Here is a 27,076-nt window from a genome sequence, read left to right on the forward strand (position 1 = left end):
CTCACATAATGTTAAATTGCAGATGGAAGTATACATAGCTTTAATACTACATATACCCTAGAATCTAACTATACTTTATAGCTGTGAAATTTGATACACCTCGTTAAAAAATTATTAAATATATAACTGCATATAATAACATCATATTCAATGATGAGAATTTTTAAGCCTGAAAAGTATTATTTTATAATTGCCTTAACTGAACAGAGTGGCATTTTCTTCACAAATTTGTTTAGGAAAATTTATTATGTTTGAATTTTGGATTTATAGTTCTCATGCCTGTATGGTAATGTACTAGCATAGGGATATCCCCAAGCATTCCTTGCATACAAACATCTACAATGAGACGCCATGTCTCACTCTTCGTGGAGAATCCTCGCTCCACATTCCCTAAACTAGCAGATTGTTATACAGGCAGTTTCTCCCCCACTCTGATTGAAAACTGAATGCATTTCTTATAAGGTTCAAATCTTATCAACCATCTGGTGCAGCTGTTGCATTTCAGAAACTGATAATGACACACTCTATCATTGAAGCATTCTCATCATTGATATACTGAATATAATTTTTTATAGCATTCTCGTCATTGAATATACTGAGTATCGTTTTTATAGCATTCTCATCATTGAATATACTGAGTATCGTTTTTATAGCACTCTAATCATTGAATATACTGAATATCATTTTTATAGCATTCTCATCATTGAATATACTGACTATGGTAGTATAATCATGTTTGAATCTTTAAACATATAATTTTGAATTAATCTTGTTTGGACACTGGATTACATTTTTGTACAGCATTTTTTTTTTTAAATTGGAATACTGAATATCATTTTTTATAATATTTTCAAATTTGGGATACTGAATTCTATGTTAATAGCATCACTTAATGTTTCTAATACTGGATACCATTGTTTATAAAATTCTCATGTTTATTTCCTAACAAGTATGCAGTTTTGTTAAGAAATTTTTGTCATTAACTTCTTATCTTTAAATACTAAATATCATTAGTAATACATGTAGACATTATTATGAATCAGTATGTAACATATATTTTCATTATTTTTTTTTTATTTTTCTCATGACTTTATTGAAGGTGAATAATCCAAACTCCTAAATCCTTGGGGGCACTCATATGTTTCCATCTGAGTTTTTGGACCTTAATGGAATTTTATCACTGGTCATTTCTAAAATTTCATTCATCCCCAAGCATTTCGGGGACAAATTTTATCAAATTTATTCCAGTGCCAGTTTGATAGACCCCTGCTACTTCACGAGTACATGGGCTATCCCCCAGGCAGACCCTTGCACTACCTGGCTGCCGATGAGACGCCTAGTCTCATCACCTAAGTGGAGAACCCTCGCTTCACATTCCCCGGCTGGCGCATTGTCGGGCAGGCAGGTTCTTCCTTACACTGAAGGTTGCAAGCTGACTTGCTCAGGCAGGAACTCAAAATTGCGTTTGTATGCTGAGTGTTTCTCAAGGGCCAAAATTAAATGATTTTTTAATAAATATTATTATTATTCTAACTGTCTTTCTGCTTTAAGCCAGTATGATTTGCTGAGACTATGTTTTGGTTTACACACAGAAACCCCTTATATTTGCCTTGGTTGTAGTTTGTTTTGGGAGCAGTTATTTGGTCTTTTTTGCTCATTTATGTGGGCTAGCTATCATATTGCCATGCTGACTTTATTGAGATTTGCTATATCAGGATCCCTCAACAGTTACACAAACAAAGATTACACAAACAAAAGATTACACAACCTCCTACTAAAACTACAGAAATAATATTTCCATACGAGACTACAAGAAATAATATTTCCATATGAGACCACAAGAAATATATAATAAGAGTCTACAAGAAAATACAATAGATCACTACAAGAAAATACAATATGAGACCACAAGAAAATACATATGAGATCAGGATACAAACACCTTTGAAGTTTGTATAAATATTTACTTATATGTAATTTAAGTATTGTTTATACAAACAGAAAAGTCTTTTCAGTTTTCAAGTAATTAATTTTATGATAAAGATGCTGACATCATGGATGCAATTAATTAACATACACGGACCACTTGTTATATCTTGAGGTTAATTTGTCTAACATTTGACACTTTGAAGTTACAACTGGAATCTCACTAGGAGGCACACTAATCTTGTCTTAATCAGATACATGTCACAAACAATCACTGTGGGAGAGGAAGCAGAATATGATACCAGATCTCTTTAATACTGATTACACAATAATAGTATATTATTTGAGGGTCAGTAGGTCAGTCTCCTCCCCTGGATGTTAGATGTACCCAATCTGTGTGTAAAGCCAATTGCATGGTCTTTGTATAATCAGTTTCTTGGTTCATAGCAGCCTGACTAGTTGATGGAGTTTTACAGTGCTATTATTCAATTTATTCACTGGACTTCATTTGTTTTTTAACTTTTACCATTATTATGTCACAATGTGGCTGCATTATTTTTCAACCGCTACCATACTAATTTTAGATATCTACTTCTTGCGATATGAACTATCTTGTTTATTTCACCTTTGGATCTTATTTACTTATACACAGCTGAGTTTATATTGTTTGCAAACTTGTGTAGTTTTTCATGTGAAGTTTATAACCATGTTACTGTGCTAGAGAGTATTATGTGAACGAGCAGGATCTATATATCATCAGATCCTTATATATTTGTGACCATACAGAGATTTCCACGAGTGTTATATATTGAAGTGGCTTTACATTCTACACAACTGTTCTAGGCAAGTATATTTGTTTGAACTTTTATTTCTTATATACAGATGTATGGTGCTTGGAGTTTCTTTGCATTATTATTATCTGAAGGCAATTAAGAGACGAGCTTGAACAAATATTCACTTTTGTAATTTAAATATTATTCAGAAACAGCCACTTGGAATTTTACTTACCCTGATTTTTATTTTTTTTTTTAAATTTTTGGATTAGTATATAGTGATCAAAAAATGCTTTATTTTATTTTTATTTCTTTTTTATATTATTTTTACTTGCTGTCTTCTTCATGCATTCTGCAAATAATTATTTAGTAGTTCATGATCTTAGATAGATAAGATATAAGATACTTTTAGTATATTTAATTCAGTTTTTGAATTATTCTAAATAAGTCAAACTGTTATTTTCTTGTTATACAGTTTACATTTATAGAATTATTACATAAGTACAGCTTTTGATATTGCCTATTACTGACACCTTTCTTCATTTCTTATATTGCATATTTCAACACTGAGGAAATGGAGACATAGACACATCCTGTATGCACTTTGGTTTCATCAGGATTACTACAAAGGATTGGACATTATCAACATGATCAAGTTCTTCATTTTACTTTGGATGTGGCATTACAGCTTGACTTACTTGGCATGGATATACTTCCACTCTTGTTTTAAACTTTACATTTATTCAACTGTACCTCAGTCGTACCTACATATTATACAGAGCATGAACATTGCCAGTATTCTTATCATATTCTACCAGCTTATGTGGTTTAAAGCACATTCAGCACTAGTTCTCACTTTTATCAAGTTCAGAATGATCCCATGTTTTCAAACAGGATTACATTACAGACATGGCAGATATTCAACTTTGAAATGAGACTTTATGCATTTCAACATTGACATAAGTGTATTTATCAGTTCCGTTATCTGTGTGGACATATTATTTCTCCAACCTTCCAATGAGATCATGTAGCACATTAGCTATTGACTAAAAGGCAGTAGTACAGCCTCATCAGTGCCAGTGCAAACATTCCAGAAGTATGTTACTGATTGTGAACCAAAATTGTAAACCTACTCCGTAATTGTGATGCATCATAAAGGACAAACTACAGCCTCATCAGTGCCCAAGCAGTCTAGAAGTATATTATAGCGAACCTTATTGTAAACCTACTCCATAACTCGGGATGTAGCTATTCCAGCAATTTGAATTCTTAAAATTGGACAACATACACTTTTTAAATAGAACTTTACATCTAAAATATGTCAAAACCAAGGATCTATACAGTTTTCCTATTTATTTAAGATATTATAGAGATTGTTTATATCGTCTTATTGATGTTAAAGATATTTATACTATGGGATATAGTGATATTTTCTGTAGAGTATAATGTATTTTAAACTTTTATTTACTCACATAATGTTAAATTGCAGATGGAAGTATACATAGCTTTAATACTACATATACCCTAGAATCTAACTATACTTTATAGCTGTGAAATTTGATACACCTCGTTAAAAAATTATTAAATATATAACTGCATATAATAACATCATATTCAATGATGAGAATTTTTAAGCCTGAAAAGTATTATTTTATAATTGCCTTAACTGAACAGAGTGGCATTTTCTTCACAAATTTGTTTAGGAAAATTTATTATGTTTGAATTTTGGATTTATAGTTCTCATGCCTGTATGGTAATGTACTAGCATAGGGATATCCCCAAGCATTCCTTGCATACAAACATCTACAATGAGACGCCATGTCTCACTCTTCGTGGAGAATCCTCGCTCCACATTCCCTAAACTAGCAGATTGTTATACAGGCAGTTTCTCCCCCACTCTGATTGAAAACTGAATGCATTTCTTATAAGGTTCAAATCTTATCAACCATCTGGTGCAGCTGTTGCATTTCAGAAACTGATAATGACACACTCTATCATTGAAGCATTCTCATCATTGATATACTGAATATAATTTTTTATAGCATTCTCGTCATTGAATATACTGAGTATCGTTTTTATAGCATTCTCATCATTGAATATACTGAGTATCGTTTTTATAGCACTCTAATCATTGAATATACTGAATATCATTTTTATAGCATTCTCATCATTGAATATACTGACTATGGTAGTATAATCATGTTTGAATCTTTAAACATATAATTTTGAATTAATCTTGTTTGGACACTGGATTACATTTTTGTACAGCATTTTTTTTTTTAAATTGGAATACTGAATATCATTTTTTATAATATTTTCAAATTTGGGATACTGAATTCTATGTTAATAGCATCACTTAATGTTTCTAATACTGGATACCATTGTTTATAAAATTCTCATGTTTATTTCCTAACAAGTATGCAGTTTTGTTAAGAAATTTTTGTCATTAACTTCTTATCTTTAAATACTAAATATCATTAGTAATACATGTAGACATTATTATGAATCAGTATGTAACATATATTTTCATTATTTTTTTTTTATTTTTCTCATGACTTTATTGAAGGTGAATAATCCAAACTCCTAAATCCTTGGGGGCACTCATATGTTTCCATCTGAGTTTTTGGACCTTAATGGAATTTTATCACTGGTCATTTCTAAAATTTCATTCATCCCCAAGCATTTCGGGGACAAATTTTATCAAATTTATTCCAGTGCCAGTTTGATAGACCCCTGCTACTTCACGAGTACATGGGCTATCCCCCAGGCAGACCCTTGCACTACCTGGCTGCCGATGAGACGCCTAGTCTCATCACCTAAGTGGAGAACCCTCGCTTCACATTCCCCGGCTGGCGCATTGTCGGGCAGGCAGGTTCTTCCTTACACTGAAGGTTGCAAGCTGACTTGCTCAGGCAGGAACTCAAAATTGCGTTTGTATGCTGAGTGTTTCTCAAGGGCCAAAATTAAATGATTTTTTAATAAATATTATTATTATTCTAACTGTCTTTCTGCTTTAAGCCAGTATGATTTGCTGAGACTATGTTTTGGTTTACACACAGAAACCCCTTATATTTGCCTTGGTTGTAGTTTGTTTTGGGAGCAGTTATTTGGTCTTTTTTGCTCATTTATGTGGGCTAGCTATCATATTGCCATGCTGACTTTATTGAGATTTGCTATATCAGGATCCCTCAACAGTTACACAAACAAAGATTACACAAACAAAAGATTACACAACCTCCTACTAAAACTACAGAAATAATATTTCCATACGAGACTACAAGAAATAATATTTCCATATGAGACCACAAGAAATATATAATAAGAGTCTACAAGAAAATACAATAGATCACTACAAGAAAATACAATATGAGACCACAAGAAAATACATATGAGATCAGGATACAAACACCTTTGAAGTTTGTATAAATATTTACTTATATGTAATTTAAGTATTGTTTATACAAACAGAAAAGTCTTTTCAGTTTTCAAGTAATTAATTTTATGATAAAGATGCTGACATCATGGATGCAATTAATTAACATACACGGACCACTTGTTATATCTTGAGGTTAATTTGTCTAACATTTGACACTTTGAAGTTACAACTGGAATCTCACTAGGAGGCACACTAATCTTGTCTTAATCAGATACATGTCACAAACAATCACTGTGGGAGAGGAAGCAGAATATGATACCAGATCTCTTTAATACTGATTACACAATAATAGTATATTATTTGAGGGTCAGTAGGTCAGTCTCCTCCCCTGGATGTTAGATGTACCCAATCTGTGTGTAAAGCCAATTGCATGGTCTTTGTATAATCAGTTTCTTGGTTCATAGCAGCCTGACTAGTTGATGGAGTTTTACAGTGCTATTATTCAATTTATTCACTGGACTTCATTTGTTTTTTAACTTTTACCATTATTATGTCACAATGTGGCTGCATTATTTTTCAACCGCTACCATACTAATTTTAGATATCTACTTCTTGCGATATGAACTATCTTGTTTATTTCACCTTTGGATCTTATTTACTTATACACAGCTGAGTTTATATTGTTTGCAAACTTGTGTAGTTTTTCATGTGAAGTTTATAACCATGTTACTGTGCTAGAGAGTATTATGTGAACGAGCAGGATCTATATATCATCAGATCCTTATATATTTGTGACCATACAGAGATTTCCACGAGTGTTATATATTGAAGTGGCTTTACATTCTACACAACTGTTCTAGGCAAGTATATTTGTTTGAACTTTTATTTCTTATATACAGATGTATGGTGCTTGGAGTTTCTTTGCATTATTATTATCTGAAGGCAATTAAGAGACGAGCTTGAACAAATATTCACTTTTGTAATTTAAATATTATTCAGAAACAGCCACTTGGAATTTTACTTACCCTGATTTTTATTTTTTTTTTTAAATTTTTGGATTAGTATATAGTGATCAAAAAATGCTTTATTTTATTTTTATTTCTTTTTTATATTATTTTTACTTGCTGTCTTCTTCATGCATTCTGCAAATAATTATTTAGTAGTTCATGATCTTAGATAGATAAGATATAAGATACTTTTAGTATATTTAATTCAGTTTTTGAATTATTCTAAATAAGTCAAACTGTTATTTTCTTGTTATACAGTTTACATTTATAGAATTATTACATAAGTACAGCTTTTGATATTGCCTATTACTGACACCTTTCTTCATTTCTTATATTGCATATTTCAACACTGAGGAAATGGAGACATAGACACATCCTGTATGCACTTTGGTTTCATCAGGATTACTACAAAGGATTGGACATTATCAACATGATCAAGTTCTTCATTTTACTTTGGATGTGGCATTACAGCTTGACTTACTTGGCATGGATATACTTCCACTCTTGTTTTAAACTTTACATTTATTCAACTGTACCTCAGTCGTACCTACATATTATACAGAGCATGAACATTGCCAGTATTCTTATCATATTCTACCAGCTTATGTGGTTTAAAGCACATTCAGCACTAGTTCTCACTTTTATCAAGTTCAGAATGATCCCATGTTTTCAAACAGGATTACATTACAGACATGGCAGATATTCAACTTTGAAATGAGACTTTATGCATTTCAACATTGACATAAGTGTATTTATCAGTTCCGTTATCTGTGTGGACATATTATTTCTCCAACCTTCCAATGAGATCATGTAGCACATTAGCTATTGACTAAAAGGCAGTAGTACAGCCTCATCAGTGCCAGTGCAAACATTCCAGAAGTATGTTACTGATTGTGAACCAAAATTGTAAACCTACTCCGTAATTGTGATGCATCATAAAGGACAAACTACAGCCTCATCAGTGCCCAAGCAGTCTAGAAGTATATTATAGCGAACCTTATTGTAAACCTACTCCATAACTCGGGATGTAGCTATTCCAGCAATTTGAATTCTTAAAATTGGACAACATACACTTTTTAAATAGAACTTTACATCTAAAATATGTCAAAACCAAGGATCTATACAGTTTTCCTATTTATTTAAGATATTATAGAGATTGTTTATATCGTCTTATTGATGTTAAAGATATTTATACTATGGGATATAGTGATATTTTCTGTAGAGTATAATGTATTTTAAACTTTTATTTACTCACATAATGTTAAATTGCAGATGGAAGTATACATAGCTTTAATACTACATATACCCTAGAATCTAACTATACTTTATAGCTGTGAAATTTGATACACCTCGTTAAAAAATTATTAAATATATAACTGCATATAATAACATCATATTCAATGATGAGAATTTTTAAGCCTGAAAAGTATTATTTTATAATTGCCTTAACTGAACAGAGTGGCATTTTCTTCACAAATTTGTTTAGGAAAATTTATTATGTTTGAATTTTGGATTTATAGTTCTCATGCCTGTATGGTAATGTACTAGCATAGGGATATCCCCAAGCATTCCTTGCATACAAACATCTACAATGAGACGCCATGTCTCACTCTTCGTGGAGAATCCTCGCTCCACATTCCCTAAACTAGCAGATTGTTATACAGGCAGTTTCTCCCCCACTCTGATTGAAAACTGAATGCATTTCTTATAAGGTTCAAATCTTATCAACCATCTGGTGCAGCTGTTGCATTTCAGAAACTGATAATGACACACTCTATCATTGAAGCATTCTCATCATTGATATACTGAATATAATTTTTTATAGCATTCTCGTCATTGAATATACTGAGTATCGTTTTTATAGCACTCTAATCATTGAATATACTGAATATCATTTTTATAGCATTCTCATCATTGAATATACTGACTATGGTAGTATAATCATGTTTGAATCTTTAAACATATAATTTTGAATTAATCTTGTTTGGACACTGGATTACATTTTTGTACAGCATTTTTTTTTTTAAATTGGAATACTGAATATCATTTTTTATAATATTTTCAAATTTGGGATACTGAATTCTATGTTAATAGCATCACTTAATGTTTCTAATACTGGATACCATTGTTTATAAAATTCTCATGTTTATTTCCTAACAAGTATGCAGTTTTGTTAAGAAATTTTTGTCATTAACTTCTTATCTTTAAATACTAAATATCATTAGTAATACATGTAGACATTATTATGAATCAGTATGTAACATATATTTTCATTATTTTTTTTTTATTTTTCTCATGACTTTATTGAAGGTGAATAATCCAAACTCCTAAATCCTTGGGGGCACTCATATGTTTCCATCTGAGTTTTTGGACCTTAATGGAATTTTATCACTGGTCATTTCTAAAATTTCATTCATCCCCAAGCATTTCGGGGACAAATTTTATCAAATTTATTCCAGTGCCAGTTTGATAGACCCCTGCTACTTCACGAGTACATGGGCTATCCCCCAGGCAGACCCTTGCACTACCTGGCTGCCGATGAGACGCCTAGTCTCATCACCTAAGTGGAGAACCCTCGCTTCACATTCCCCGGCTGGCGCATTGTCGGGCAGGCAGGTTCTTCCTTACACTGAAGGTTGCAAGCTGACTTGCTCAGGCAGGAACTCAAAATTGCGTTTGTATGCTGAGTGTTTCTCAAGGGCCAAAATTAAATGATTTTTTAATAAATATTATTATTATTCTAACTGTCTTTCTGCTTTAAGCCAGTATGATTTGCTGAGACTATGTTTTGGTTTACACACAGAAACCCCTTATATTTGCCTTGGTTGTAGTTTGTTTTGGGAGCAGTTATTTGGTCTTTTTTGCTCATTTATGTGGGCTAGCTATCATATTGCCATGCTGACTTTATTGAGATTTGCTATATCAGGATCCCTCAACAGTTACACAAACAAAGATTACACAAACAAAAGATTACACAACCTCCTACTAAAACTACAGAAATAATATTTCCATACGAGACTACAAGAAATAATATTTCCATATGAGACCACAAGAAATATATAATAAGAGTCTACAAGAAAATACAATAGATCACTACAAGAAAATACAATATGAGACCACAAGAAAATACATATGAGATCAGGATACAAACACCTTTGAAGTTTGTATAAATATTTACTTATATGTAATTTAAGTATTGTTTATACAAACAGAAAAGTCTTTTCAGTTTTCAAGTAATTAATTTTATGATAAAGATGCTGACATCATGGATGCAATTAATTAACATACACGGACCACTTGTTATATCTTGAGGTTAATTTGTCTAACATTTGACACTTTGAAGTTACAACTGGAATCTCACTAGGAGGCACACTAATCTTGTCTTAATCAGATACATGTCACAAACAATCACTGTGGGAGAGGAAGCAGAATATGATACCAGATCTCTTTAATACTGATTACACAATAATAGTATATTATTTGAGGGTCAGTAGGTCAGTCTCCTCCCCTGGATGTTAGATGTACCCAATCTGTGTGTAAAGCCAATTGCATGGTCTTTGTATAATCAGTTTCTTGGTTCATAGCAGCCTGACTAGTTGATGGAGTTTTACAGTGCTATTATTCAATTTACCTCCCACCTTCCCCTTCCTTATAACACCTTCAATATTGTTTCATGACTAGAGAAACAACTCAGCTTAAACTAGTGATATATTTTTTCTTTATTTCAGTTTTCCTTAATGGAATTTTATCACTGGTCATTTCTAAAATTTCATTCATCCCCAAGCATTTCGGGGACAAATTTTATCAAATTTATTCCAGTGCCAGTTTGATAGACCCCTGCTACTTCACGAGTACATGGGCTATCCCCCAGGCAGACCCTTGCACTACCTGGCTGCCGATGAGACGCCTAGTCTCATCACCTAAGTGGAGAACCCTCGCTTCACATTCCCCGGCTGGCGCATTGTCGGGCAGGCAGGTTCTTCCTTCCATTGCATATAAATAGTGTAATCTGAAAGTGGCACAAAATTTAAAATATCTAGCGATAATATATCATTTGTACAAGCCTTAGTATAAGGCTTTGCAGTATGTAAGCAAAATAAAACATCTTTCCAAAAAGGATTCTTAACATAGCCATGAATTTCTAGCAGTTTTTCTTTTTGTAAAGAAAAGACTCTGTCACCACCAAATTTGGTTAATTCAGACAGTAATAATGTCTGCCATGATCCCTCTAAATTCAAAAGAAGTCTTCTGACCCAGCTTATTTTTAGATATGTACTAAAAGATGACAAATGCACCATGTTCAAACCTCCCTGCATAAAATCCCCAATTAGTGTATTGCGTTTTATACGTTCTAATTTCCCATTCCAAATAAAGTTATAAAAGAGAGTATTTAACTCTTTAATTTTAATCTGGGATAGATTTGGTAAAGCTGTGAGCAAATGAATTATCTTTGGTAATGCCAGAGTCTTTACAACAGTAATTTTTTGGTTCCAATCCAAACAGCTTTGGTCTTGGATGCATTCATTTTAAGCCCAGAGACCCTTTTAAAAGAATCAAAACATTTTAAAGTCTCCTCTAAAGATTTTTCCTTTCCATCTAAAACAAGAAATGTGTCATCAGCATACTGGCTCAACAATAATTCTTTGTTGTGAATAGGAATACCATGGATGTCAGATGTAGATCTTAGTTTTAGAGCTAATAATTCAACACCTATAATAAATAAATATGGGGATAGGGGGTCACCTTGTCTACAGCCTCGCTCAAGATTGAAGAAACTTGACAAATTACCATTATTTATTACACAGCTTTTAGCTTCTGAATAGAGAGTCTCAAACCATTTGCATATAGATGGTCCGAAATTAAAGCTTTTTAGAGCTTTTACTAGAAAATCCCACTCAACAGAATCAAATGCTTTCTCAAAATCAATAAGTAACAGTAAACCAGTCATATTATGCTCTTCCAGATAGTGCATAAGATCATATAATAAGCGAATGTTTTCCCCAATGAACCTATCTTTAATAAACCCGTTCTGAGTGTCACTTATAATAAATGGCAATACTGGTTTGAGTCTGTTAGCTATAGCTGCTGAAGCTATTTTAATGTCAGTATTCAGTAAACTGATGGGTCGCCAATTACTCATATATCTCCTATCTTTTCCATCTTTTGGAAGGCAAGTAATGACACTCTGATATTGAAAACTAGAAAAATTTCTATGCTCATACCCAAAATATAAAGATCGATATACAAATGGACCGAGATCTCTCCAAAATTTTTTATAAAAATCAACTGTAAATCCATCGGAACCAGGACTCTTACCATTTGTCATATGTTTCAGTGCCAGAGCACATTCATCAAATGTCAAGTTACCCTCACACAGATCACTTTGTTCCTGTGTGAGTTTAACATTATGGTTATAAAAAGAGTTGTCTTCCCTGTCAGATCTTCTGCTTGAATACAGAGTTTTATAAAATTTCTGTTGTTCAAAAAGAATGCTTGACTGTTCAGAAATATGTTTACCTTGGTCATCAATCAATTCAGCAATTGTCTTTTTAATGAAATTACTCTTCTCTAATTTGCAAAAGTATTCAGAGCATTTTTCTCCATTTTCATGCCAGTTTGCTCTTGATCTGAGGAGTAAACCTTCAATCTTTTGTTCCCTTTTATTTTCTAGCTCTAGTTTCTTCCCATATAAAGTAGCTTGAACATTAACATTTGGTGACATATTCATAATATTTTCTAATTGTTCAACCTCTTTTTCAAGCTTAGATGTATGTTCTCTATCCTCTCTATTTTTTTCAATACTATAAGAAATGGACAAAGTCCTGATCTTCATCTTCAGGATTTCAAAAAATAATTGATCATTACATGTAAGTTTAACATCGAGACAATTTTGAATGTCACCTGAAAGATAATACTCAGAAATAGTGTCTTTTATACATGTCTTAATTTTTTCAACATACTCAACATCTCTTACAAGTTGTGAATTAAATTTCCAATACCCCTTTCCCCGTTTAGCAAGACTGGCAGAAAAAGTAAAGACAATGGCAGAATGATCTGTCTTATAACCGGGTATTATCTTCGTGTTCTTCATAAGAGAATATATGTCCTCAGTGACTAAGAAATAGTCTAGTCGACTTTGTTTAATAGGAGATGGTTGACGCCAAGTAAATTTTCTGTCAGTAGGGTGACATGTTCGCCAAGGATCTAATAATTCTAATTTTTCAATAATTTCTTCAATCTTTTCACGAGATTTGGGATTTCTTTTATGTAAAATGTTATATGTATCTAAATTGCAGTCCTGGACAACATTCCAATCACCACATAATAAAATACTAGTATTAGCATACAATGCTATTTTATATAATATATCATCAAACAATAATGGTTCATCCGTATTATATCCATAAAGACATACTAAAGTCAATCTCTGTTCAAATAAAGTGATATCAATAACAATATAACGACCATTCTGGTCAAATTTAGTGTCATGAATAGTAAAATCTAAACCCTTTTTAAACATGATACTAACTCCAGCGCTTCTATTGTTATGATGACAAAAAATGCAAGTATTGCCCCATTCTTCTTCCCATATTTTTTCAACATCTTTACTGCTATGTGTTTCTTGAAAACATATAATTGAAGCATGTTTGCCCTTTGCCCAATCAAAGACATCCAATCTTTTCTTTTTATTAGAAAATAAACCCCTTACATTCATAGATAGTATAGTAATATTATTATCTATTCCCATAGGTTATGTATATATAACAGATAGAACATAAACCGGAGAGCAAATAAGTTAATTGTAAAACAGTAATAAAGTACATATTGTAATCACATACACACAACACACATACAATAAAATGACACTGGTGATAATGTACAAAACACATCAGATTGGTTTCACAGTATTGGCGTAAATTATGAACCGTATAATATTTAAAAATTAATAAAAAAAAAAAACACAACAGAAAAAAAATGTATCAACATAGACTTGAAGATTATCTTACTCAAAGTTACATAAAAAATAAAAAATAATTTTGTAGTCTAATAGTGATTTAAAGCAAGGAATGAATTGATTGCTTCTTTATTTCTTTATTTATTTATTGAAGTCACAGAGGTGTAGCTTGAATTGAAGGGGGAAACACCTGTTTGTTATCTTGAAAAATATATTGAATTATCTCCCTTATCATCAAAACTTTCAACTATGCTCATATACAATGGAATGAAAATGTAACATAAACAGATGAGACCAACATTTTTACAATTTAAAAAAGAGTTAGAGTTATCTCCCTTCTTAAGATCAGTATTTCAAAACAACTCATGAAGCTGTTTTCTTTCTAATTTTCTCTTCTATATTGTCAAACAAGTCAAACTTTATTCTTTGGTTACCACTTTTACTGTTCTGGAGCTTCCCATAAACACTACAGTTATAAAACCAAACATTCTCTAGTTTCCCAGTTAGGTTAAGTCTTGACATCAGTCCTAGGTTCTTCTGGGTGATATCATCATGGAATTTTATATCTTTTTTCAATCCTTTTTTGCTCCTCATGATCTTAATTTTCGTATCTGTGTTTCTTACTTTGGCAATGATTGGTCGTATTGCCCCATCTTTTCCAGGAATGCGATGTATGGCAATTAAATCAGTAGGCTCCAAATTAATCTTCAAGTCTTTTTTGACGAGGTTGATAAATTCAGCATGTAGATGTTCATTGTTTTTTTCTGGATAGTTCACAATGCGAATGTTGTGCTTCCTTGAATACTGCTCATTGTAATTTGCAGATTTCAAAGCATCCACACTTCTTAAATTACAATCCTCCACTTTTTCATCCAACTCCTTTATCTTAATTTCTTTCTCCCTTAGTTTCTCCTTCAGAAGGTGATTTTCCAAGTTTAGAGAATCAACATTGTCTTGCAACTGTCCTTTTTTTTCTCTTAACTTACTATTGAATTCTGCAGTGATAGAATCTTTTAGTGTATTCAATAATTGACTAACAATACTTGTAACAAGTTCTTTATAAGTCGCTTTGTTTGACTAACGACTCTAAATCAGATTTGATTACTGTGTCCTGAAGGGATTTTTTAATATCTTTTAGGTCTGAGTGAATGCTCATAATGTCAATGTTGTCAATACTTTCCTCAGACACATCTGAATGGGTTCGTTTGTCTCGCTTTGGTGGTTTTTCTTGTTGATCTTTGTTGCCTCCAGGTTTTTTGGCAGCTAACAATGATTGTACAGTCTTAACACCTGCCTGGTTTTTGCCTAGAGACATACTGTGGTAGTAATGGATAACAATGGATACTAATGAAATTAAATCCAATTTTGCACACTAAAAAGTTTATATCCTCTGTATCTTTTTCAAATGAAAATATTTTTCACAATTAAGTCCAGAAACAGATAGTCCATCAAAAACTGAACATGCACATATATTTTCTGTTTATGTTAACACTCTAAAATCACATCAAAATGCCAAAAAACTGCAGAGCTAAATTAGCTCACAACTACTCTAGTGGCCATCTTGTTCTTTTTTCCTTATCTTATCTAAAATGTTTTTAGATATATATGTTGGACATTTGCCAGACATGACTATGATGTCATTTTCTATTTTTATTTGCCAATAACTTTATGTAAATAACTTCATTGGAAATTTGCCAATATAAAATGTTGCTGATGAAGTTTTTTTTATTGTTTTACACAATAAACAATGTATATTCACTTTTACTACCAACCAATCTTTACCATTCAGTGATAACAAGCACTTTATTTTACATTTTAATATTTTATGATGTATTTAAAAGAGTAGTTATTGTTGCAAACTCCATTAGAAATTTGAATTGATATCAGTTTTGGAAAAAGGGAAACGGGGATGTGAAAAAAAAGGGGGGGGGGGGTTAAATTTTCCCATTTCAGATTTCATAAATAAAAAGAAAATTTCTTCAAACATTTTTTTGAGAGGATTAATATTCAACAGCATAGTGAATTGCTCAAAGGCAAAAAAAAACTTTTAAGTTCATTAGACCACATTCATTCTGTGTCAGAAACCTATGCTGTGTCAACTATTTAATTTTAGATTTAAAAAGTTTGAAGAAGAAATCTTTAATTGATTTGTAAAATCTTGACATTTGTTTTGTGTAAAAAAAACCCATGTAATGTCAAAAATTTGATCACAATCCAAATTCAGAGCTGTATCACGCTTGAATGTTTTGTCCATACTTGCCCCAACTGTTCAGGGTTTGACCTCTGCGGTCGTATAAAGCTGCGCCCTGCGGAGCACCTGGTTCGTAAATGTTAGTAATCTTTTACAAAAATCTTCTCCTCTGAAACTACTGGACCAAATTAATCCAAACTTGGCCACAATCATCTTTGGGGTATCTTGTTTAAAAAAAGTGTCCGATGACCCGGCCATCCAACCAAGATGGCCGCCATGGCTAAAAATAGAACATAGGGGTAAAATGCAGTTTTTGGCTTATAACTCAAAAACCAAAGCATTTAGAGCAAATCTGACATGGGTAAAATTGTTTATCAGGTCAACATCTATCTGCCCTGAAATTTTCAGATGAATCGGACAACCCATTGTTGGGTTGCTGCCCCTAAATTGGTAATTTTAAGGAAATTTTACTGTTTTGGGTTATTATCTTGAATATTATTATAGATAGAGATAAACTTTAAACAGCAATAATGTACAGCAAAGTAAGATTTACAAATAAGTCAACATGACTGAAATGGTCAATTGACCCCCTAAGGAGTTATTGTCCTTTATAGTCAATTTTTAACAATTTTTATAAAATTTGTAAATTTTTACTAACATTTTCCACTGAAACTACTTGGCAAAGTTCATTATAGATAGAGATAACTGTAAGCAGCAAGAATGTTCAGTAAAGTAAGACGTACAAACACATTACCATCACCAAAACACAATTTTGTCATGAATCCATCTGCTTCCTTTGTTTAATATTCACATAGACCAAGGTGAGCGACACAGGCTTTTTAGAGCCTCTAGTTTGGGTTGTCATCCCCCCTAGAGAAATTGGGACCAAATTTATAGCATTCAGAATTCACAAACCATGAAAGTTAGAATCCTTGAATAGAAGTACTTTTCATGATACACCAAATTATCATAAATTACGATTATCTATTGATTACTATTAATTATTTATTTGAATACCACAGAATAACATAATTGGGTACACCTAATTCCAGGATATTTTGTTCATGTCTTATACCAATATGTTTTATTTTACAGACTGAGAGTCCTCCACTAGCCCAGTCACTCCTTAATGCTCTATCAGTAAGTTATCACATATCACTTTGTGTATATATAAGATAGGGCTGTTTGTGGTAAAACAGAGTTCTCTTTTAATAAGGAATATGATTTTGGAATCTAAATGTAATATCTATGTAAGTAGTCTTTAACTTTTAGAAGATAATAAATCCTACAAATTCTTTAAATGACATAATTTTATTATGAATAAAACGGATATGTATGTCACTCAATACAATTTTCAAGAAACCTATCAGGTGCTCCAAAAAATATATTTTATTAAAGGGTTTAATTCCTGTAAACTTGTTTGATAAAACGATACTATATGAGTGATTGGTACAAAAATCTTATGAAAAAATCATTATTCAAAGGAACATAGCGCTCACTCTTACAAGACAAATGTTGGTTACTTTTATTTCTAAAATCCATTGATAAATTATTCAATTTTCTTTTTGAAACAAAAGTCAAAAAATTTAAACAACTGTATGGATTAAACCTTGTGAACATATATTAATTGATTAATCATTATTTAATATTGAAAATGATTTTATGTTTTAAGAACTTGTCCACTACTTATTATTTTTGTCTCCACAGGATCTGTTGTTTTGTCCAGAGTTTACAGTGCAGTCGAACAGAAAGTCTGGGCCTGTAAGTATGTCTGTTGGAGGAAAAGTCAGGGCTTTTAAAAAAATGTATCTGACTTTTATACCGTACTACAATATAATTTTGAGTAGTGAAAATATTGATATTATAATGTAGATAAATACATTGAGGATTGAAGATTTATTTTAAATCAACTTTGTATTTGAGTTTTTTTAAGAGAATCTCTTTTATACAACCGCAAAAATTGAAAATTTTTTGGTAATATATTGGTATCACTTTGGCGTCGTCGGCATCCAAAGACTTTTGATTTTCGCACTATAACTTTAGTATAAGTGAATAGAAATCTATGAAATTTAAAAACAAGGTTTATGACCATAAAAGGAAGGTTAGGATTGATTTTGGAAGTTTTGGTCCCAATAGTTTGGGAAGGGCCCAAATAAGCATTTTCTTGGTTTTTGCACTATATCTTTAGTTTAAATAAATAGAAATCTATGAAATTTTGACACAAGGTTTATGACCATAAAACGAAGGTTGGGATTGATTTTGGGAGTTTTGGTCCCAACAGTTTAGGAATAAGGGGCCCAAAGGGTCCAAAATTAAACTTTGTTTGAATTCATCAAAATTTGAATAATTTGGGTTCTTTGATATGCCGAATCTAACTGTGTATGTAGATTCTTAATTATTGGTCCCATTTTCAAATTGGTCTACATTAAGGTCCAAAGGGTCCAAAATTAAACTTAAGTTTGATTTTAACAAAAATTGAATTTTTGGGGTTCTTTGATATGCTGAATCTAAACATGTACTTAGATTTTTGATTATTAGGGCCCCGCCGACGGCGGGTCGCCCTATAGTGATCAGTCTGTCCGTCCGTCCGTCCGTCCGTCTGTCCGTCCGTAACACTTTCGTGTCCGCTCCATATCTAGAGAACCGTTATGATTTCATACTTAATACTTAACATGATTATTAACCAACACCAGAGGGTGTGTCATGTTGTATGTACAACTTCCTAGGTCAAAGGTCAAGGTCAAAAACTTTGGTTTCAGTTGACAACCCCGTGTCCTGTGGTGAAGATCGTGTCCGCTCCATATCTAGATAACCATTATGATTTCAAAGTTTATACTTGACATCCATTTTAACAACCACCAGAGGGTGTGTCATGATGTATGTACAACTTCCTAGGTCAAAGGTCAAGGTCAAAAACTTTGGTTTCGAGTTGACAATCCTGTGTCCTGTGGTGAAGATCGTGTCCGCTCCATATCTAGATAATCGTTATGATTTCAAAGTATATACTTGTCATACATTTTAACCACCACCAGAGGGCGTGTCATGATGTATGTACAACTTCCTAGGTCAAAGGTCAACGTCAAAAAAACTTTGGTTTCAGTTGACAACCCTGTGTCCTGTGGTGAAGATTGTGTCCGCTCTATATCTTGAGAACCGTAATGATTTCAAATATTATACTTGACATCCATTTTAACCAACACCAGGTGTGTCATGATGTATGTACCACTTCCTAGGTCAAAGGTCTGTCTGTCTGTTGGTCTGTCCATCGCTAACAAATTTGATCCACATTATATTTTGAGAGGACAGCTGTTATTATTTCATACTTTATACCTGACAAACATTTTCAACTTAACATATATATTAACCAACACAAGAGAATGTGTCATAATGTATGCATCCTAGGTCTAAGATCAGTCTGTCGGTCTGTCCATCCGTTCGTTGTTCTTAACAAATTGTGTCCGCTCTACCTCTCGAGAACCATTAATATTTCATACTTTATACTTGGTGGGTCATAATATATTGAAGGCATAATTCTAAAAATATGTGACAAATATCAATTGGGCAGCACCTTTAAACATATTGTTCAAACATCAATCCATATATCCAGAAGTCACCTTAGAGTAGTAAACAATGAGTTCACATCATGCAGTCATATCACTATTATACTATGAAAGTAAGATGAGAAAATTTATCAGTTTTAACTTAAAATCTTAGATCAAAATCACACATGAGACTATGTAATAACTTCAAATAATGCTTCATATCAGATTATCCATACAACTTATTTACCCCACGTTATTGACAGCGGGGCCCACAGAGATGGCTCCCATCTCAATGATATCTAGTTGGTCCAGTTTTCAAGTTGGTCCAAATTGGGGTACAAAATTAAAATTTGTTTGATTTCAACAAAAATTTAATCCTTGGGGTTCTTTGATATGCTGAATCTAAACATGTACTTATAATTTTTATTATGGACCCGGGCCCAGTTTTCAAGTTGGTCCAAATCGTGGTCCAAAATTAAACTTTGTTTGATATCAACAAAAATTGTATATATGGGGTTCTTTGATATGCTGAATCTAAACCTGTATTAAGATTTTTGATTATAGGCCCAGTTTTCAAGTTGGTCCAAATTGTGGTCCAAAATTAAACTTTGTTTGATTTCAACAAAAATTGTATATATGGGGTTCTTTGATATATGCTTAATCTAACCATGTATTTAGATTTTTGATGTTTGGGCCCGGTTATCAGATTGGTCCACATTGAGGCCTAAAGGGTCCAAAATTGAACTTTATTTGATTTCATCAAAAATTGAATTCTTGGGGTTCTTTTGATATGCTGAACTATTAATCACAATCCAAATTCAGAGCTGTATCAAGCTTGAAAGTTGTGTCCATACTTGCCCCAATGTACAGGGTTCGAACTCTGTGGTTGTATAAAGCTGCACCCTGCACAGCATCTGGTTTTCTTAAATTTCACAATGGTTTCATTATTAACTTTATTTTAGAATATTGCCATTAGATGTAAATCGAAAAAGGCTTACATGGTTATATTACTTGTCTTAATTTTGAAATCAAGATATAATTGCTAATAAGACAATGATGTAGACTGAAATCAACAGACATGACAGATTTTGCAGCATTATTGTGGAAGTATAATTCCTTGTTATGAATCAATATTGTTTATATTTGTAGGACAACCCAGAAGATATGACATCTATAGATAGTTGTGAATATATATGGGAAGCTGGTGTTGGATTTGCACACTCTCCTACGCATAACCATACTCATGATCAAAATCGTACAGAAATAATCAAACTTCTACTCACTTGTTTCTCAGAAACTATGTACTTGCCTCCTGTTGGTAAGTGCCTACATTCATTCTTTATTTCAGCAAACTTCATGCATATGAAAATTAAATCTGATGCTCAAAACACTTGTTTTAGAATAAAATCTACTGCTGTCCTGAAATTATTCATTTAATAAAAAAAAAAAACAATGAACCCATTGTTTTGATTATGAGATTCCCGTCTGTGAGTAAAGGGAGATAATTTCATTTCATATGTTTTAAAATCCTTAGGAGTTGTAATCTTTTAAATGACAGTTATTCGTTTCTCTCATTATAATTTCCTGAAGTAAACTTATTTAATTTTCGATTGATAAGATCAAGAAACAGTTCCTTCAATTTTACAATATATTCATGTCAATATGATGAGTCGTTTGATCCTTAAAAAAATGTTTGTCTTCATAGGGATAAAATTTAGAATATACAAATTACAAAAATATGAGATCTATTCACTATTTTTGAACTGTAGAAAATATTTCATTTTGTTGTTATCTTACAGCTGATGCCCACACGTCGCCTAACCAATGGATTCATTACTTCTCATCAACAGATAACAGGTAACTGTGTACACACACCACCTTACCAATAGATTCATTACTTCTCATCAACAGATAACAGGTAACTGTGTACACACACCACCTAACCAATAGATTCATTACTTCTTATCAACAGATAACAGGTAACTTTGTACACACATCACCTAACCAATAGATTCATTACTTCTCATCAACAGATAACAGGTAACTTTGTACATCACCTAACCAATGGATTCATTACTTCTCATCAACAGATAACAGGTAACTTTGTTCACACATCACCTAACCAATGGATTCATTACTTCTCATCAACAGATAACAGGTAACTTTGTACACACATCACCTAACCAATGGATTCATTACTTCTCATCAACAGATAACAGGTAACTTTGTAAACACATCACCTAACCAATGGATTCATGACTTCTCATCAACAGATAACAGGTAACTTTGTACAAACCAATGGATTCATTACTTCTCATCAACAGATAACAGGTAACTTTGTACAAACTATTCTCTTAAGGTTGTGGCCAGTTATTTATTTCTGGCATGAAGAGAATTCCTTGAAAGAAGAGATATTTCTAGATTATACTGCATGGAGTGTGATTCAAAAAAGTGATATGAATATTTTGTTACTTATATTTGACTATCCAGCAACATGAAACAGTACTATGACATTTCCATTAGCTCTTCCTTAGGTCAGTAATGACTTTGCATGGTCAAAGAGATGTACATTTCTATCATTGCAACATAGATATGTGATTTCTTCAATAATATTCCAGACATTAACACTTCTCACATCTAAAATCTCCTTCTTGTCAAATGTTATTTACTGACAGTTGGAAATCCAATTAGTTCCTCACATATATTGTAACATGACAATAATTTTGAACATAAAGATTTTGTTCTGAAAGCTGGTTTTTCAATGAAAATGAAATGTTAAGTTGTTTTTCTTTGCTTGTGCAGACTTTCATTGCTTTTCTATGCATCAATAGTTTGTATAAGATGGGGGACACAGAGCAGCATTTTTATTTGATATATCATAACTTATTTGTTTCAGACATGCTCTACCATTATTTACCTCCTTACTCAACATAGTATGTTCATATGATCCTGTTGGTTATGGTCTACCATATAATCACCTGATGTTCACAGATTCTCGGGAACCACTCGTGGAAGTAGCCCTGCAAGTGTTATGTGTTACTTTGGAAAATGAAGCATCCAACAATCAGAATGTATCTGTTGATGGAACTTCTGGTGGAACTGCAATGGAAAATGGACAACCAGATGTAAGTAGCAAATAAATTCTACCACTGCATCGAGTGTGATATAATATTACTCCGCGAGACAGTTAGGTTCAACTGTAAGATGGGAGTCTAGTTGGGAGTTTTGAATATATTTAAATTTTAACTTTCAAAACAGGAGAAATTAAGTATCGCTTGAAACACTGTGGTGGAATCCTTTTGATAAGTCTATGTAGGTATCTTGATGTTTTACTGTTTCAATGTTATATATTTTGTCATTTTATCTTGCATTAAAAAGTGGGGAGAAGATACCAAAAAGCAATTAAAAATATATATAAAAAAATCAATAACATGTGACCATAAAAAAGATTGATGATCCTTTGCATTAAAAATATTACACAGAAAACTAAACTAAAGATTACACAACTTCAACCCAATAAGAGCATTGGGCGTGTTTCATGAGTGTAACAGTTCCTGCTACACAAGTAGCACCCATTGCTCATGACAAGAAAACTTTGTTGAAGGCCATACAGTGACCTATAGATGTTAATTTCTGTGTCATTTGGTCTATTGTGGAGAGTTGTCTCAGTGACAATCATACCACATCTTAATGTTTATATATCTGGTGATAAGTTAAAAACTGATAGATATAAGAATTCTATATTTGTATCTTTCATGGATATTTCAGGCTGCTGGTCCAGATAATCTGTTTGTTAATTACCTGTCCAGGATACACAGGGAAGAAGTTAGTATACAGATTTAAGTTGTTTATAAATGTTTTCTCAGGATTTGACAAAAAGCAAATATACAATAGCATAACTCTTATATTGGAAAAAATGGGTCAACAAAATGTGGTATGAATATGTTGAAATTGTAGGGATAATACCACCAAAATAAATATTACAATTTAATTTAATGATGAAAAATTTAGTTTTTTGTTCATATTTGATTTCGTGGTTATGCCAAAGTCTGCACACAAGCTTATTAAATGTGTATTTGTTGAACACTTAAATTAGTCCTGGTTAACCTGTACCCACAAATTCAGTGAAAATTGGAACCCAATAAATAGTATGAATGAATCAACAGTATATTATTTTACTCAATACTATACTTGCTCTGTAAATATTAAAAAAAACTTAAATCATCTCTTCAAGAATTTTATCAAACGAAGGTAATGAAGGGGATCTCTAATATACATATATTATACATTCCTTTGTTTACAGGATTTCCATTTTATATTGAGAGGCATTACAAGGTTGTTAAATAATCCACTGGCACAGACTTATCTACCAGGTTCTACAAAGAAAATACAGTTTCATCAGGAACTGCTCGTTATGTTCTGGAAAATGTGTGATATAAATAAGGTAAAATGATACTTTATAAATAGCTTTTCTTGTCTTAAACATGCATCAAATATTTGCCACTGGACAGTCAGCAACCAATAATTAATTAATCAATACATAGCTTTTCCTTTTGAAAGCACAAAATAATTTTGTATATTAGTTAAACTTTAGAAAACAAAGAAGCAGATACACTGCATAAAGTAGTATTGTTCCTCAATGTTTTTATTGTAGGCCAAGTTCGAATGGAACTCGAGTTTTGACTAGAGTTCTATATGAACGGTAAATAATTTTGAAGAGTAAGGTCTCTAGATTACGGGAAGTACAAGGCCCCTACTCTGAATATGTTTACATTCAAACTTGATTGGATTGACGTCATAACGAGTTGATCTCAAGGAACCCTGCCACAACCCAGGGCTCTTCGAGTTCTAATGGCGGAAAAAGCTGTATCCAATCATAACAGGTGTTATATATGACCATGTCAATCCCATCTACTCTAGATATCCATTCGAACTTGGCCGTAGATCTTCAAAATAAAGTTCCTTCTGCTCATTAGAAATAGTCATCTTGTTTCATTGACGTCACAATGACAAAACTTGAAAATATATTTTATTTTATAATCAAATGATCTGAAAAAGCAGATTGCTTGTAATTGTAATAAAATCAAAATAACAGGTTAAAAATGGTAAAAATTGTCCAAGACATAGAGAAACCCAATTCTTAAATTATAAAGTCATTCCCTATTCTTGAACTCTGACTTTATGGGGCATGTCAACTGACAATATTATTTTTTGTGACAGAGAAGGAAAAAATGAATAATACAGGGTTCCTCTTTTTGCCAAATTTGTGTATTTATATTTGCAGAAATTCATGTTTTTTGTTCTGAAGAGTAGTGATGTATTAGATGTATTAGTACCAATACTGTATTTCCTTAATGACGCACGTGCAGATCAATGTAAGTTAATTGTATTGTTAGAAGTTTATTAAAATTCATGTTCTGAGGTTTTCACATCATATATTTTGTTGTCTCACTTCAGTAGATAGTTTTGTTTAAGTCATTGTTTATATTTTTATAAGTTATTTGTTTCTTTTATTCAACATTTGATATTAGGAATGTCGTTACAAAATATAAATTTCAACATGTATCTCCAATGTTTTATGTTTTCAGATTCAGGTAATAATAAATTTATTGACTGTAGATGAACCTAACAATCTCAGGAAACACACATTTCTTTTCATGCATGCTTAATGTAGGCTTTATTTATAACAGTGTTGGTATTTTTAAACTGCCAACATCCAAGTATAAGTTTTGCTTTAATATCTAATCTTTATGTTAAATTATTTATTATTTCAACAGTAATAAATTAAAGAGTATGGAAAAAAAATGGAGAAAAGTTGTTTACGACTTTGAATAAATTATGATTTTTGCATAGCCTGTTAATATACATATATACATGTATAAAGATAGGAAAAGTACTTGTTGGTCAATTTTTAGTCAAATGGTTTCGAGTGAAACAGATCTTTAGATATAAGAAATCACTGAGTTTATGGCTTTGAATATATTCATATATAAACTAATACTTTTTTTAAACCTTAACCACTCTAGTGTTACCCTTGTCTGTCCTTGAGTCATTTCATCATTTGGCCCTCCTGTAATCAAACAGAGCATTAATGGATCAAGTATTCTTTCTGTTCTGAGTGATTAACTTTTCACAGAGTTATAGACCTTAGACTTGTACTAGTCAGGACTGTTTTGTTACGTCTTCAGTTCCATAGCTGATTTTTGGTACATTTATTTGTAATGATGACGTACAGATCAAGTTTTGGTTGACCAACTTTTCAAAATTAGGCTGCAGACAGAAGAATCCATGTTTTTCTGACACATCTAATGTAAATGTGTACTTTCCTTTCAATACAAGATAGCTAAACACACATTTTTTTAGCACCAAAAACTGCCTAACAGAACTTGTAGTTGATTTGCAACACTTGCACATCGCAGAAATTTATTAGCTCCCCTTTTTCTCTCTAAAAAAGAACAGAAAAAAAATCATTTCTATTGAAATAGAGCTTGCAAATTTCTGAATAGCTTCTTTGAGAAAGTACCTTATTTCTTATCATTCTCAATCTTATTGTGATATAGTTATACAAAAGACAGAAATTGTGTGGTTTCAAACATATAAGTTAAAGTCATAAGTTTAATGCCTGGTATGGCTGTTACGTAATTGAAAGTGACGAACTTTTCAATATGTTTATCATGGTTTTATATTTATGAGTAAGACAACATATTTTAAGTTCTCATAAGACAACATATTTTAAGTTAGACTTACATATTTAATTGTATTTATAGAAAGGGGGATCTATTAAATGAAAGATATGATGGTCACACTTATAATGAAAAATTAACACATGGATCAAAATTAATTTTATTATTTTACTATGAATGTTTGAATATTCCCTCCCTTTTCATGAGATGGCACACTTTAAAAATTATTCAGATAACATATGTCTTGAGGCCCAGGCCGGTAAAGATGTAATTTGTAGAATAAAAATATAATAGTATTTTATTTTATTTTAGAAAATTCTATATTGTCACAAAATGATTTTGTGATTTTGATTATAACTTTCCATTACACTGATAATAAACTTTTGCATATTAAAAGACTTTCTCTATGAAGTATAAGTATAGACATAAAAATAAGTTCATGAATGAACATTTTTCAAGCTGGCCTAAAAAAAAAATCATTCAAAGTTTTATCTGTCAGACAAATGGCAGTGCAATTATCTGTTGTGAAAATACAGCCTGTCATCATTTAATATTGTCTCCAAAATAATTAGTTGATCAAGTGCTTACAGTTTGGTTGTTGCTTGTGTGAGATAAAGAACTTA

The 27,076-nt window shown here is 32.0% G+C and overlaps 1 protein-coding gene across 1 annotated transcript in view; it reads left to right on the forward strand.

The window, feature by feature from the left end:
- Nucleotides 1–27,076, forward strand: part of LOC143045861 (protein HID1-like) — a 58,243-nt gene that overhangs the window by 12,653 nt on the left and 18,514 nt on the right. The window contains exons 4-11 of the mRNA XM_076218667.1: nt 17,324–17,368; nt 17,936–17,989; nt 20,920–21,088; nt 21,570–21,627; nt 22,667–22,895; nt 23,539–23,595; nt 24,074–24,214; nt 25,055–25,145. Coding sequence (XP_076074782.1) covers nt 17,324–17,368; nt 17,936–17,989; nt 20,920–21,088; nt 21,570–21,627; nt 22,667–22,895; nt 23,539–23,595; nt 24,074–24,214; nt 25,055–25,145 — 844 coding nt within the window. The remainder of the gene's footprint in view (nt 1–17,323; nt 17,369–17,935; nt 17,990–20,919; nt 21,089–21,569; nt 21,628–22,666; nt 22,896–23,538; nt 23,596–24,073; nt 24,215–25,054; nt 25,146–27,076) is intronic.

The sequence above is a fragment of the Mytilus galloprovincialis genome, chromosome 9 (assembly GCF_965363235.1).
Source record: "Mytilus galloprovincialis chromosome 9, xbMytGall1.hap1.1, whole genome shotgun sequence".
Classification (NCBI taxonomy): Eukaryota; Metazoa; Mollusca; class Bivalvia; order Mytilida; family Mytilidae; genus Mytilus; species Mytilus galloprovincialis.